The sequence below is a fragment of the Petromyzon marinus genome, chromosome 10 (assembly GCF_048934315.1).
Source record: "Petromyzon marinus isolate PM22_M1 ecotype Great Lakes invasive population chromosome 10, UKy_Petmar_22M1.pri1.0, whole genome shotgun sequence".
NCBI lineage: Eukaryota > Metazoa > Chordata > Hyperoartia > Petromyzontiformes > Petromyzontidae > Petromyzon > Petromyzon marinus.
Genome location: NC_133676.1, coordinates 15912366 through 15928801, shown reverse-complemented (window position 1 = coordinate 15928801; position 16436 = coordinate 15912366). Strand labels below are relative to the sequence as shown.

At 44.3% G+C, this 16436-nt stretch overlaps 1 protein-coding gene across 4 annotated transcripts in view; it reads right to left on the bottom strand.

The window, feature by feature from the left end:
* Positions 1-5717: 5717 nt before the first annotated feature.
* Positions 5718-16436, bottom strand: part of LOC116940832 (cytosolic 5'-nucleotidase 3-like) — a 29886-nt gene continuing 19167 nt past the window's right edge. For all 4 annotated transcript variants that reach the window (XM_032951066.2, XM_032951064.2, XM_032951067.2 and 1 more), the window contains 6 exons: positions 15895-15941; positions 14185-14270; positions 13520-13609; positions 9532-9694; positions 8943-9143; positions 5718-7843 (listed from right to left, as the gene is read on the bottom strand). In XM_032951066.2, the coding sequence (XP_032806957.1) occupies positions 7688-7843; positions 8943-9143; positions 9532-9694; positions 13520-13609; positions 14185-14270; positions 15895-15941 (743 nt within the window). In that variant the 3' untranslated portion in view covers positions 5718-7687. The remainder of the gene's footprint in view (positions 7844-8942; positions 9144-9531; positions 9695-13519; positions 13610-14184; positions 14271-15894; positions 15942-16436) is intronic.

The following is a 16436-nucleotide window of genomic DNA, read 5'->3' as shown; positions in this document are numbered from 1 at the left end:
TCCCACATTAAGTTGCCGGGTTTATGCGGGAAATGAATCATCAAACGTTCCATTGACCCATGACAAATGTCATCGCTTCGCTATGCAATCTCCAGTACGTGCCAAATATCAGTGCCAATAATCCTCTGGGTCAATAGTAAAAGTGGAATTTCGAAAGGCGTAATGTCTACAATTTCTTAAACGTGTAGCTGCAGCAAAGACAAAGATCCCCCGTATAGGCTGAAAATACTGTTGGGGCAAGTGCTGTTAGCGAGCACCTACCTATGAAGGCCGCCACAGCACACGTGGGGGTGGGTGGCCAGCACCACGCCCGGCCGCCTTTGTCTCCCCAGTGGCGATGTTTACACACCGCACCCAGGTACTCATTTGAGGCTGAGTCGACCCATGGGAGGCCCAGGATCGGTTCAAATAATCGTCACTGGTGTTCGTGGCCGTGATCAGGATTTGAACTCGGGTGGCCGAGCTCGTAGCTGCAGCGTGCACACACAGAGACACTGCAAGAAGTGCGACGTTGCTCTGCGTCGTTGCGGGGGTAGAGTGGCACGCGTACGCCATGGCCTGCTCCGAGACGGGGCTTGGGGGGGGGGGTTGGTGGCTCATGCAGGCATCGCGCACGAGACAAGACTTCGATGTGGCCGGAACGTGGCAGTACAATGAGTCAGTTGTTGACCTATTTGTATTGAGTTTTCTTTAAGCGCTCGATCCCATATCTTCCCACATGCGAATTACTCAAGAGATGAGCCAAAACTCTTTGGTTCTATTCGGTAAAGTCACGTAGGTAGAAAATACAACAAAAATCACAACGTTTCGGCCACAACACAAGCGGCCTTCATCAGGTGAAGGGATCAGACTGTCTCGAGGACAGCCTGACCACTCCAGCTCTGTCCTCGAGACAGCCTGATCCCTTCACCTGATGAAGGCCGCTTGTGTTGTGGCCGAAACGTCGTGATTTTTGCTGTTTTATTTTCTACCTACGTGACTTTACCAAATAGAACCAAAGAGTATGGATCCTTGCAGTCACGAAAGCTTTAAATCTAGAAATGAGCCAAAACATAAGCATGATTCTCCTAAAATAATGTTGATACTTAGCGAGTCTCTTCTTCTATAAGGACATTAACATATTAATTATATATACACTTCAGTATATATAACAAAGACTAGTGCGTAGGTTTTGATAGTTGTGCTGTTTAGCTGTGCGTGGTTGGCTATGATGTCCGACGGTTCACTCCCAGGTTCTAAAGAAGCTCCTCACACGTGCAGCTAAATGCCGCACGTGCCGAACAACACCCCAGCACCACCAGAAACCACATACAGAGAAATGTACATCCAAATCCTTCATCTGAAAGTCAAGCAGGAGCCCAACGCGAGACGTGAGTGGCTTTTGCGCGGGACAGCCAGCACAGTTTAGAAGTGCTGAGTGTGTGCAGGCAGTCATCGACTTACGAACACCCGCACTTACGAACCAGCTTCCATGAAAGATTAGATTTGTTTTGCTTTACATCGACTTAAAACGCGAACTCTCACTTGCAAATTGAACCGCGGTGCAATTTTGTTCAGCGGAGCAATACTCCGCGAGATAGAAATGAGTCAGCCTCGTGCTGGGAGTTAATGTTTGCTTGTGTGGGCATTTAAATATAGGGTAGAGTACTGTGTTCCGACTTACGAACAGTTCTACTTACAAACGAACTCCAGGAACGAATTGCGTTCGCAAGTCGATGACTGCCCGTGTCCGTTGTAATGATGTAATTAGAGACACGGAGGCCCGAGTTTCGACCGTACTTGTACCGCATTGTTGTTACGAGCACAGCATTCACACCGCAATGATGCCAGTATGGTGCTCTTAAACGTCTCTTTAAAGTATTTAAAAAATAAGTATTGAAGCCTGCAAACTCATTTCAGACAGCCCAACACAAACAGCTTAGGTGCATATCTGAAAAACATTGTTTTTTTTTCCGTTAAGTTTTTCTTAATGGTGGGATTCATCCGTGGCGGTGTGATGGTTCGCACATTGGACTGACTTTCAATCCAGAGCTCGCCGCTTCGAGCTTCTGGCGTTGCAGTTGAAACAATGTGAATGTTTCTTAAATCTCTCTCCCTCCCCAGAGTAGGCAAGACACTCTCTGATGGAGGCCTTCCTGCCAGCAGTGGCACATCACAAGCACACTACACCTTTATCTTTCTTGGAACACAAATTAGTTGCACATAACAACAAGAAAGGTCCTTCAAGCGTGAAACAGGTGGCTTTGATATCCGACCAGAAGTACATCGTATTACTCTACAAACCTCTGTTCCACGGCGCGCATCAGTTTGCAGTCATTAGGGAACTGCTTTCCCCCCGTGGTTCTTCAGACATTGCCGTTAGGCCCGTCTCATAGAGCCACGTCTATAAATGAGTATGAGCTTTCACCATATTTTACCGAATTTTCTCTCATTTTCCTTGAGATTTGGCTGGAAGTTTCAGAACTTTTTTTGGTCAATTGTTTTTTTCAAGTTAACGTCCAAATGTTTGATTGAACCCAACTCTGAGAATGAATCTTGGTAAAGTCGCTTTTTTTGAAAATTTACTTTTCACCTTACGTTCACCCAATCATTCAAGGCATCATGTTTGCAATAACCACAACACAAGCAGTCAAAATGCAAACAAAAGAGACAACTCTGATAATAATATGCAGTCCTTAAGAGGGTAAAACCTATTACTATATCTTGTTACTGGCAAAGGAGGTCTCATAATGTTCACCCAATCGTTACAGCACCACTATTGTATGGTTGGCTAGACCCTTTGATCAATCCCGTACACAATACAAGGCGATTTCCCCACCAACTGGCCACGTGGCAGGGAAGTCAGCTTTTCATGGAAATCAAAGCCATTGTTAAAAAAACTAAAATCGTCCAACAAGCGCTCATGAAGTTGCAAATTCGCTCGGGGTAAATAAACAAAGTTAATCCATAATAGAGGTTTTTTTTGTTAAGCGAAAAAAGCTGCAGCATTATCCGTCGATAGACGACACAAAGGAAAGGATCACAAACGCCCGCTTTGTTTTTCACGCGCGACTCCGTGCTAACGCCCGTCTCTTATATAACTGAGCGCTCGCCACTTTGTTAACGAACGCGACGGCCCCCCCTGCCTCGTCCCCCCATCACTTTTAGACAAGGCCCCGCGAGTCTGGCGAGAGACACGCGAAAACGCCACGATGTCACATCTCGGGCCCGCGCGAAGAAAGGCAGCGGTGAAAAGGGGCCTCTGTCTGCCGCCTGCCACACACACACACACCGATGGGGGGAGGGGTTGGGGGGAGGGTTAGGGCGTGGGGGAGTGGTTGACGGTCGGGCAAATAAGTAAGGGCTGAGGAAATTCGTAGCATGAGCCACCGGACACTGACTTTTCTGGGGGGGCCAGGCAAAGTGGCACATGCTGGCCCAGGGATGGATGGATGTGACACTCGGGTGGCAAGGACACAAAAAGGAGGGGTAGGGTGGGGTGTGCCAGCCTCTAAATTTAAAACTCACACCTCCCTGGCGAAGTCGTTATTTCTTTGAATTTTTTTTATTCTCTCTTCCCATGAACAGCAAGACTTGCACGCTTTTCGCTATTTTTATAATGATGATACGTCTACAAAGGAACGCATCTCCTCAAGGTTACGGGGTATTCTTGGATGAGAGATTGAGATACAATTTTGTTGTTGGAAATTCGATTTTTGGATGTGGAGGCCAAGTTTTAGATATTTAATATATTAAGATTTAGATTGACCATATTGCATATTAATAAGTTGCATTGTGCACTAAATTTTGTTATTTTAATGATGTAAAAACAATGAATTTATTTCTAACATTTGTTTCAATCATTTTTTATGTACATTTGTTTTATTTAAAGCAATCGTGACATAACGTATTGCCACAAGCGTGGAGGTGATGCCATAGAAGTGACATCACTTCCTGTGAATGATTGGAAAAATTGGGATCATCCGAAATTTCGTACTTTGTGCCCAATATTCAAATTGTTCAGATTAATAAAAACAAAATCAAGAACATCTCTGAAATGCACACAAACAAAATAGCATTTGGTGGACAGTGCTTATTTACACTGGTGGCCATAATCCAGGGGTGAAAGGTCCATATTCCTTCTTGAGAGACTAGGTGCAATGATGACCAACTATAATCACCCAGAAATGTCTGTTTGTCCCGCGCGTGACGTCACTCCACACGAGGCCCACCCCCCCGAGTGACGTCACTCCACATGAGGCCCACCCCCCCCTCATTAGTATTCATGAGTGGGTGGATTTTTACACGAACGCAGAGGAAGGTCGAGCAGAATGAAATAATTTCTTACGCAAAGTCGCTTCAAATAGAACGTTTCTTTAGTGATGGGAAAAATAAATCTATGCAGCAGTGCTACATCCGTGCGTGACGTCACTGCAAAAGAGCCCCCCCCCCCCTTCATTAATATTCATGCACGCGTGGAAATTTACACCGACGCACAAGGTCGCGCACTCCACATGCCACACCCCTCCCCTCATTAATAATCATGAGCGGGTGACGTCACTCCACATGTCACACCCCTCCTCTCATTAATAATCATGAGCAGATGACGTCACTCCACATGCCACACCCCTCCCCTCATTAATAATCATGAGCGAGTGACGTCACTCCACATGCCACACCCCTCCCCTCATTAATAATCATGAGCGAGTGACGTCACTCCACATGCCACACCCCTCCCCTCATTAATAATCATGAACGGGTGACGGCACTCCACATGCCTCACCCCTCCCCAATAATTATCGGGTGACGTCACTCATTAATAATCATGAGCTTAACAATTTTTCTTTTGAGTATTTCAGATTTACTGCAATATCCACCCGTTCTTGGACTGGCAAAACATGATCGTGATAAAAAATTTCGATTTAAAGCTTTCGTGACTGCAATGATTAATCTTCTTTGGTTCTTTCGGTAAAGTCACGTAGAATGAGAATAAAATAATAAATTGATAAAATAAAATAACACAATAATATTGTAACACAATAATATTGTGTTATTTTATCAATTTATTATTTTATTCTCATTCTATGTGACTTTACCGAAAATAAATCAATTTAATATTTTATTCTCATTCTACGTGACTTTACCGAAAGAACCAAAGAAGATGATCGTGATACATTAATTATTAATCCTCAAAAGGTGATGCGAATTATACCACCCCCCCCCCACCCATCTAACATGCACTGAACAGCACGAAGTACTTAGGTAATGTGGGTTGACAAAGGGCTGTATAAATAACGATGGACCGAGTGGACGCGATAGAGGACTAGAATTGTGACTGTGACATGGGCACTCGTGACAGAAACTCCCTGGCTGCATGCCATCATGGGATCCATGCAAGCATGAAAACCACATCATGCACTGCCACCTTCCGGACTGATATCAAATATTAATGAAGTGTTCTAATACAGTCACCATCATCACCACCACCACCACCGTCTCTGCCTTCGTAAATCCACGACCGGATGAAGACATCCCCTATCTGTCGCCATCTCGGACGATCCCACAACGTGAATATTGTCTCCAAGAGCCGTGCGCGCACCTTCCAAGCAGATCCATCACCCACCCACTGGGGCTTAGGAAGATGCCGGCACGAATGCATCTTGCTGTGTACAAGGATCTGGGCGAAGTCATGGGTGGTTGTTCAGGAAGGCACGAAGAACAAATATTCACGTAACCAATGCTTTGAAATATTTTTTTATTTGTAAAAGTCATGTCTGGATGAAAAACATGTTTATATCGTGCATGTTCTAAAAACAATGAATGCCGATATCAAAATGACGTGATTATGTCAGCTGTCCACGTAACCATACTTTATGAATAACGCATTTCAGCCGAAGTTTTTTTTTTATAACACGTACAAATCAACGGCAGCTTGGTTTTCAATACAAACCAGTGAAACCCAGTATATGGATAACAGCTGCTTGTGGTGAGAAGGGAAGATCTGGCCCTCTGGATAACATTCGTAACAATCCTTGAACAGTACCAGGAAGCTTCGGAATTGGTGACGACACAAACAATACTAAAAAGTGTTTTTCCATCATATACCCTGCAGGAAGTTATCGATAAAACTGCCCCCTGGTGTTTTGCCTGCTTTATTGCATATCGTGCTGTGAATTAACGAATAACGTAACGGTGGCTGCTGTGGACAGTTTAATCGAAATCTGTTTTAAGTCCAAGTGGACGAGACCCTTCCAATCATGCCGGGTCCAGTCGTGGAGTTTGTGTGACCACACTCCACGTGCTGGTCAGTGCAGTTTTTGTTTGTTGTGGTTGCACCCGATTCAAGAGCCGAATGGCTCATAGGGATATACCAAAATAAATGAACTAAATGAACTGAAGGGCGGAGTGGGATGGTAGAGATCACCAAGCTCCACTGAAGGTAATTTTGGCCGCGAATCAAATTTGGGTTGCCAGGTGCACAGCACATAGCTAAGTGCGCGAACCACTGCATCGCCACACCGCCACACCGCCACATTTGTTTATTGCGATTAACACAATATTGTAATTAGAAAAACGCATTTTCTCATGTAATTTAAATCCATGTTCTAACGTTCGATGTATTAATAACAAATTATAGTCAAGTGCAAACAAAATACACGACCGTGTGGTTTCAATACATTGTTTTAGCTTTGACTGTTCAGGCAAATTAATAGATTTTACACACCCGACGGTCCTTTAGAAAATAGCATCTGTAAGCAAACAGGTCCGAAGTGCGGGACAGATATTAATTTGTGTCACAAATAAAAACACGGTGGATTTTATTCGACTGGTAAAAGTCACTGCAGAAATGTATCCCATCTGAACTTTACACAGAGCCCATCGCTGGCAGATGAACTTGACCAATATTTACCATCACCACTCGAGTGCTTTACCTTGACACGTTACTCTACTGGTGGCAGTCCTAGCGATGATGCCGCATTTGAGAAATTCCCACCCATTGTCTCGAATGCGACAATTCATGCAAAACACATGCCACAGGGCAAACTCCGACAATGCCATGCGATCCTTCTAATCGTGTGCACGTATAGGACTATTTTATAAATGAACGCCTCCCAACTGCCTCCACCTTGGATTTCATAGTCTCGGCAAGTGCAGGTTGTTTGACTATACAATGAGTGGAAAACAATGGCAGTGGTTATAACGCAGATGTCTTCATCACCTGTGCTGTACTGGCCAAAATGAACACCACACGACTCTCCCGCAACGATTGGCTCCGATGCAATTTCAGCAAAGGTGCACCACTAAATACGCAAGAGTGCTGCATTCCGATAAACTAAACAATCAGCTGCACAAGTGACCATTGCGATGCATAGGCCGCCCCTGCCAAGCCCACCCACGAGGCCAACCAGACCTCCATATAGCTTTGCTTAGGTGTTAGTCTTCATGAACTTCTCTTTTAAAAATATCAGACAGAAATAAACATTGCACCAATGTATTTATACATTTAAATGTGCATTTAAAAATATTAAAGAAAGCATTGTGCGTTTCAGTTGTTGCGGTTTTCCTCCTCTGTACCGTCAAGTGCATCAGATTGCATCAATAAACGTGACGCCCATAAAGTCTGAAAAGGTTCAATGAAGTATTTCAATATAATATTAAAATTAATAAAACGTGCAAGCAATAATAATATTTATATTATTACAGAGTACTAGACGACAATGGGAGTGTCGCTCTTCTCCCCCGCCCAGTCCGCTTGAGTGCGTTTCTGCAGCTCCTCCAGGATGCTGTTCACCAGGTCCAGAGTCTCGTCACGAACGAGAACGACGTCATACAAGTCCATGTACTTCTCCAGGCTCTCCTCCACCTGCACCCGCCACATGCACAGCACCGACCATTCACAAGCGGCACCCTGCAGGCATCGCCGCGAGGGCTGGCGGTGGGGGGATTTTCCTGCAGGAACGATTGCTGCACGAGTCGTGCGATTCTTTCGTGGGAATGCGACTCTTGGCAGGGATTCTGCCAGGTTAGATTCGTGCAATGGATCGGGATTCGATTTATTTGGCGTTAACTATAGTCTGCTGAGGCAGGTCATACCCAACTGTTACTCCATGTCTCCCACAAGACAATTAGGGACGGTGACAGCTTGCAGAGACCTTCATCCAGGAGTCTCTCATGGTTGATGATGATGACGGTGACGACAAAGAGGATTCTCCATACAGCCAGGCGGCACAGTGGCTGTGTGGTGCAGCAGTTAGAGCACTCAGCTCAAAAGTAGAAGTTTTCAATAAATGCGATCGCGGTTTCACCCAGTGCCACATCCCTCTGGGTCAATAAAATAAGAACCATTTCATGAGAGCTCAACAGTGATTGCCCTATGGGTGGCTTAACCCCTGTTGCAAAAACAAGCAACGTCCACCAATGGCTGTGTAGGAGAGAAGGCTGCAGCCCGACCTTTTATTTGAGAGCAGGACATCGGTCAACACAATCTCTGCATGCACAAAACAGCAACCTCGTCCATAATAAAGGATTTGGGTTAGATCGCTTAAATATAAATGTGTCGTTAACCCACCACGACCCGACACAGCCAATTAGTAAGGTTTGTCACGTAAAGAAAACTTGCCAATTAGTTACTACTTCAGCAGACAGCTGTATTGGAGAGTAAACCCACAATATTTACAATGGAAGTGCGACGCTTTGCTGGTGATTACAACCAGCTTCATCAGGCGATTTGCCAGAATTGTGGGCTTCAAGTTAGAGCCGATCGACACCTACAACAAGAACGAGGAGGGTAAACGACTCATTTACATTTCTGCGATCTAACCCAAAAAGACTACTTTATAAATGGTTAACATTGGTCGCGAAAGCCGACGTGTTAAACAGCAACCTGGTGCTTGCTGCCAGCGTGCCCCACCACGGCCGTCACGTTTCCCCAGGGTAAGACGAACCCCCCCCTCCCCCCCCACCTTGTCGTTGAGGAAGCCGATGGTGAGTTTGTTTTCGACGTGCGGGACCCCGTCCGCCATGCGCACGTCGCCCATCGAGTCGCCCATCAGGATGACGTTGGTGCAGTCGCGCTGTCTCTCAAAGTAGCCGGCGTTGGAGCGTGCGCCCTCGTTCTTGTTGTAGGTATGGATCAGCTCTCCCTTGAAGCCTTGCAGGACGCCCTGCGAGACGCGGACACGCCGACGCACCGTGGACGACTCGCACTCAGAGTCCCAGGGATCGAGTCGGATCCCACCTGGGGCGCGACGTGTTGAAGGCGCCCACGCGTTTAACGACGAGCGAATTAAGTCACAGATTCTGGATGGTACCTCAATCAATTTGCAGAGTTTTCTACAGAGCTAGTGCCCTAACAGTCACGCACCGCTGTAACCGACCCGTCATTCGCATGAATAAAATAGGCAGACTATGCTTTATTTGCATATCCGTCTCACCACGTGAATAGTACAAGCATGTTTCCCACATCTCATCAGCGACACGGCCTTCTGCAGGATGCATCATTTTAGCCGCATCGACTCAACACGAGCTCGTAGCGATCGCGCGGCAGAGCACCTCCTCGTTGAAGTCCATGTAGTTGGAGACGATGTGCACGTTGGGGCGCATGGCGCCCGCGTTGTTCAGCACGTGCTCCAAAATGTCCCCCACGCCGGCCGAGAAGATGAACACAGACACGTCCAGCTGGTGCAGCGCTTCGAAAAACCGCGTGTGACCATCCCTGCGCCGAGGCGGGAAGCGGACACCGTTTGGTTGGGAGCGGCAGAAGGTCGAGCTGGGATGGACTGAGTAGTAAGCGCGCAGGGCACGGGGGAAAGCGGGACACTCCGACGCTGGGTACGCAAACAAGCTTTTTAAATGGAATCAATGCGACCTTCTTTACTTTCATTTGTGTTGGGGATTTGAGAAAGCCTTGCTGATTATAAAAATAATAAATACAAATGCAGTGATGGTTATAGGGGCTGCACTCTCAACACGGCTGAGTTATAGAGTACATCAGTGAAATGTTCATGGTCACCCCCCATTCACCATCTCACACTGACCAGTGCGGTGAAGTAAGATCAAATAACCCCCATGTCTGACATGACTTGCGGAGGCCTTCACCCTGTGCTCAATTGACAAAGAGCTGAAAATAATCAAATAAAGAAAGCAAAAAGTTACCAACATGAACGGAATCTACATCTCCTTTGAAATATAGGTATAAATAAGTGTCCTTTTACAATCGATGCATTTAGGACAGTGAATAAGGTAAAATAATTCCTAATTATATAAATGGAGCGATTTAATAACTACAGTGAGGGAAAAAAGCATTTGATCCCCTGCTGATTTTGTACGTTTGCCCACTGACAAAGAAATGATCAGTCTATTATTTTAATGGTAGGTTTATTTGAACACTGAGAGACAGAATAACAACAACAAAATCCATGTCAAAAATGTTATGAATTGATTTGCATTTTAATGAGGGAAATAAGTATTTGACCCCTCTGCAAAACATGACTTAGTACTTGGTGGCAAAACCCTTCTTGGCAATCACAGAGGTCAGACGTTTCTTGTAGTTGGCCACCAGGTTTGCACACATCTCAGGAGGGATTTTGTCCCACTCCTCTTTGCAGATCTTCTTCAAGTCATTAAGGTTTTGAGGCTGACGTTTGGCAACTCGAACCTTCAGCTCCCTCCACAGATTTTCTATGGGATTAAGGTCTGGAGACTGGCTAGGCCACTCCAGGACCTTAATGTGCTTCTTCTTGAGCCTGTGTAGCATGACCAGAATGTAATGTATCTGGAGTGGCTCCTCCAACGGGCATTGGATTATTGACAGCCATGTTGTCCTACACCAGTTATTCATTTTCTTGGTTCTTTCGGTAAAGTCACATAGAAGGGAAACAATACAATTCTCACGATGTTTCGACTGCAACACAAGCAATCATCATCAGGTGTGAAACCCACAGCAAGAACATTTTCAGTCGAAACGTCGTGAGAATTTTATTGTTTTATATTTTTATTATTTGATTGTTTCCCTTCTATGTGACTTTACCGAAAGAACCAAGAATATGAATCCCTGCAGTCACGAAAGCTTTACATAAAAACAGTTATTCATTGTTTCGGAGGTAAGGTGGGTGGACAGCTGTGAAAAAAGAGCTTCATAGCTCATCGGATTCCACCAGTCTAAATTAATATTCAGATTCTGAGAGCAAACGAATTAGGCCGACAGCATTCCTTTTTATTTGCTCTCTGCCGCCAGCCGTGGGAAGCTTGGTGTAGTGAGGGAAAACTGAAGACTGGAAAAGCCAATCCCCATGTACCGTTAGACCCTTTCACTCTAAAAATAGAGAGTGCCTGTAAGCATTACACGTGGCCGTCAACATGCCCGCCCACATTTAGCACTGCAGTAGCGTGCGTGCATTTCGAACGAAAGCACTCCTTCACTCGCAACATTTGCGTTTTCATTCCGCCTGCATGCCAAGGTTCAGAGTGGCGCTAAAGAATAGTAACGTGTTCATTACCGTAGATCAGCAGAAACGTCAAAGTGTGCATATTGTCTGTTCGGCAATAATTTCTTATGCTTGTTCGCATGTTTTTAAATGTCAGATATAATTATATGTCGAAAGGAAATTAACATTGTATACCGTGCACAGAGGTTGGACTTTCAGTGTGATTTTCCTTGCAAATCAATGAAGATACAACTGTTCACAAAGACTTTGTACACATACTGTTTGAGTGTATTCTTTTGATAGGATAATCCAATGTATTGTGCCATTCTATCGTAATAAAAAAATGCAATGCCCGCTACAACATATTGTCCTGTTACAATGGCATCAGTTGTGCCAAACTGAAATCGTGGTGTCACTGTGTCAGTGACAGCGCTTGTTGGTGAATCGTGTTATAGAGAACTTCACATGTATCAGAAAATAAGGCACCAAGTTCCCATGTACAGTGAGGGAAAAAAGTAATTGATCCCCTGCTGATTTTGTACGTTTGCCTACTGACAAAGAAATGATCAGTCTATAATTTTAATGGTAGGTTTATTTGAACAGTGAGAGACAGAATAACAACAAAAAAATCAATAAAAACGCATGTCAAAAATGTTATAAATTGATTTGCATTTTAATGAGGGAAATAAGTATTTGACTACCTCTCAATCAGAAAGATTTCTGGCTCCCAGGTGTCTTTTATACAGGTAACAAGCTGAGATTAGGAGCACACTCTTAAAGGGAGTGCTCCTAATCTCAGCTTGTTACCTGTATAAAAGACACCTGTCCACAGAAGCAATCAATCAATCAGATTCCAAACCCTCCACCATAGCCAAGACCAAAGAGCTCTCCAAGGATGTCAGGGACAAGATTGTAGACCTACACAAGGCTGGAATGGGCTGCCAAGCAGCTTGGTGAGAAGGTGACAACAGTTGGTGCGATTATTCGCAAATGGAAGAAACACAAAATAACTGTCAATCTCCCTCGGCCTGGGGCTCCATGCAAGATCTCACCTCGTGGAGTTGCAATGATCATGAGAACGGTGAGGAATCAGCCCATAACTACACGGGAGGATCTTGACAATAATCTCAAGGCAGCTGGGACCATAGTCACCAAGAAAACAATTGGTAACACACTACATCATTAAGGACTGAAATCCTGCAGCGCCCGCAAGGTCTTCCTGCTCAAGAAAGCACATATCCATGCCCGTCTGAAGTTTGCCAATGAACATCTGAATGATTCAGAGGACAACTGGATGAAAGTGTTGTGGTCAGATGAGTCAAAATGGAGCGCTTTGGCATCAACTCAACTCGCCGTGTTTGGAGGAGGAGGAATGCTGCCTATGACCCCAAGAACACCATCCCCACCGTCAAACATGGAGGTGTAAACATTATGCTTTGGGGGTGTTTTTCTGCTAAGGGGACAGGACAACTTCACCGCATCAAAGGGACGATGGACGGGGCCATGTACCGTCAAATCTTGAGTAAGAACCTCCTTCCCTCAGCCAGGGCATTGAAAAATGGGTCGTGGATGGGTATTCCAGCATGACAATGACCCAAAACACACGGCCAAGTCAACAAAGGAGTGGCTCAAGAAGAAGCACATTAAGGTCCTGGAGTGGCCTAGCCAGTCTCCAGACCTTAATCCCATAGAAAATCTGTGGAGGGAGCTGAAGGTTCGAGTTGCCAAACGTCAGCTTCAAAACCTTAATGACTTGGAGAAGATCTGCAAAGAGGAGTGGGACAAAATCCCTCCTGAGATGTGTGCAAACCTGGTGGCCAACTACAAGAAACGTCTGACCTCTGTGATTGCCAAGAAGGGTTTTGCCACCAAGTACTAAGTCATGTTTTGCAGAGGGGTCAAATACTTATTTCCCTCGTTAAAATGCAAATCAATTTATAACATTTTTGACATGAGTTTTTCTGGATTTTGTTGTTGTTATTCTGTCTCTCACTGTTCAAATAAACCTATCATTAAAATTATAGACTGATCATTTCTTTGTCAGTGGGCAGACGTACAAAATCAGCAGGGGATCAAATACTTTTTTCCCTCACTGTAAGTGCGTCGATGCTTACCGGAGCTGGATATCAGACTCTTGCACCACCTTGGCCAGCTGCTCTTTTCGGATTTGCATGTCCACCATAAGGTCGTGGGACTTTGACCACCTGTGCAAAAAACACAATTTTTGTGAAATTGATTGGATTGCGCTGGGATTGCTCCATGTTGATCACAGGCAATTTTTCGAGGAAAAAGTAGTCAACAAAAAATACAATACCACTCCGAGGTTGACATAATGATTACCACTTTGTGAGAATTCAAGATTGGCCGTCCTGTGGAATGATTGCCAATGTTTACCAATGGTGCAGCACAATAACGGACAGGAGCACCTTCCAACATGAGTTTGATCAGGGGTATCGTTGAGGGACTCGACTCGTTCACTTTTCCATTAAATATTTCAGGGATCAAAACAAATCTAGGAAGTTACGGGAAGGTTCAGAGGCAAGGCCGGCATCAATGGTATTGGTTGTGCACCTGCCTCTTCACTGCGAATACGAAAGAGTAATGCCCAATTTACAGCTTTTCATGGGCTCTGGCAGTTCCTTACAGAATTACTGGTCAGACACAGAAGTTAACCCATCAATTACACTGAACAAATAGGAGGCACAACACAATCATATAAGATGCATACATACAATTAATACAGCCAATCACGGAGACTTTTATTTTGTGCAATACATACCAATTAACCATGAAAGGAATCTTTTCTTCAGCAGAGAGATTGGGGTTGATCTCAATGGGGTAGAACTTTGACTTCAGTGCAGCCATCTGCGGAGACATTAAATGTTTATAATGCAAATACAATGTACGGCAGTCACAATGCATAACCGTAAACAAAGATGGAATTCAAACAATAAGCAATTAATTAGACTTGGGGGCACGTGTGATGTTTGTATGTTATCTCCCGCTGTTCTGGATGCCTTTCCTCCAGGTTCTCCAGATTTGCTCCCATAGAAAAAAAAACCCATACAATATCATTTGTATTGGCCAAAGATCCCAATACTGACTAAGTATCTGCAAATCAGTCTCTTTGGATATTGCACAGCAGCAATATCAAAAACTTGGCAGGACTCTCATGAAAACGAGTCCTGAGGCTCAGTTTGGCTTCCCCGATTACAGCAAGCATGATACGTAAAAAAAACAATCATAACCACAAGAATTCAGTGCTTTGCATCTGTGCTAATTACAAAACAACAATTTTAGATTGATTCTAAACAAAATATTTTCAAGTGATATACAGCAGTGGGATGTAAGTAATGAAAACAGCAGGTGAAATAATAAACAAAAGAAATGTATCTTCACATATCAACAAAATATGTTTTAGCAAGCATACCATACTGATGTTTGTGTGGAACATGGTCCCATAATTGAAAAAGAGGGCTATTGCCAATAACATGACAACTCAAGCAGTGTTTGTTTAATGAGCCCAACGCTGCTGATGGGACCCAGAAAGTCAAAACCAATCCTGAATTTGCTTCCTAAAACAGATGTTGCTGGATAATGTTGGTTTTGAAAACCAATAGGCAGGACTCAAAACATTTCATTTATAAACGAAACAATTAATGGATTTGTGCTTAGTTATGTAATTACCTATGTTCCACTAACATGCATAATGAGTTTCAATAAAGTCATGTCAGTGATAAAGATGAAATGATGTAAAATAGATGTAAAGTTTTAATAAAGAAAATTAATCAACAACTATTTAGAAGTTTAACACGTAGGCTTTCGCGACCAATATCATCCACAAGGGGTTTTTTGGGTTAGATCGCGTAAATATATGAAAGTGTCGTTAAAACCCGCCACCACTCGACACAGCCACTAGTAAGGGTTGTCACGTAATGGCAATTCGTCACTACTACAGCACACCGGTGTGTTGGAGAGCCAAGCCACAACATTTACAATCTGAGTACGAAGTTTCGCCAGTAATGACAACTAGCTTCATCAGGCGACAGCCAGATTTGTGAAGTCCACCTGTTTCGTTCCTTATATAGAAGCGTAGATGTGGTGGCCACGCTTCTGCGTTCTATATTTTCCTGTTATAAGACAATGGTATAACCACAAATGCGGTGAGTTTTTCTTGATTTGAACTGTGATGGCAGTCATGCATACGCAGAGTAGAAGCGATGTGTCTCGAGGCAGCTGTTGAACAGGAAGAAAATGCCAGCAATGCGGACAGAAAGCGGGCAGAAATTCCACAACAGCAGCAACAGCGGGGAAGGTGAAAGGTCGACTTGAGCGGTTTGACCGGTTATATCACGAAGAGGGTTACTGGTTACAGAACTGTACAGGATGGGGAGGTTAAAGGAATAAAATTCGTGAATAAACTTAGATGGAGGGGAGCACGTAAAATAGTGAAACGCACAAAATGATCAGGATAAAAAAATGGCCGTACCTGTTTTTTTATTTCTTCTGTCATTAGATTGCAAGACTCAATTGCATCTGCAAAAAAAATGGACAAAGGTATTAAATATCAATGTCCAACCTGACAAGTACAGGCGATTAACAACACACACATTCACGACTTTTACACAACGCCACCTCGGATCGATGTATGGCAGCAGTAACCCGATATACGACCCATCTTCCGACACGACTCGGAACACATTTGAACAGTCAGTCTGGTTTCCCGATGTAACTTGGCGTGGAGCTTTTGTTATTCGAGTGTTTTCGTGGATTTTTTTTTACCGACTGAACCCCCGCTAAAATATGGCTCATAAAAAGGAACAACACATCGGTAAATGGCGTTTCTACTGGCGTTTCTACTGCTTCGACCGTCCATGGGAAAATACGGTCCAATTTACGACGACGGGGTTTCCAGGAAGGCATTGTGACATCGTAAAGGCAGAGGCCGCCTGTATTGGGTAAAAACGACTTGTATGCACACCCGTGAACCCGTATTCTTGCACAGAGACGTTTAGTTTTCAAGTCCTTACG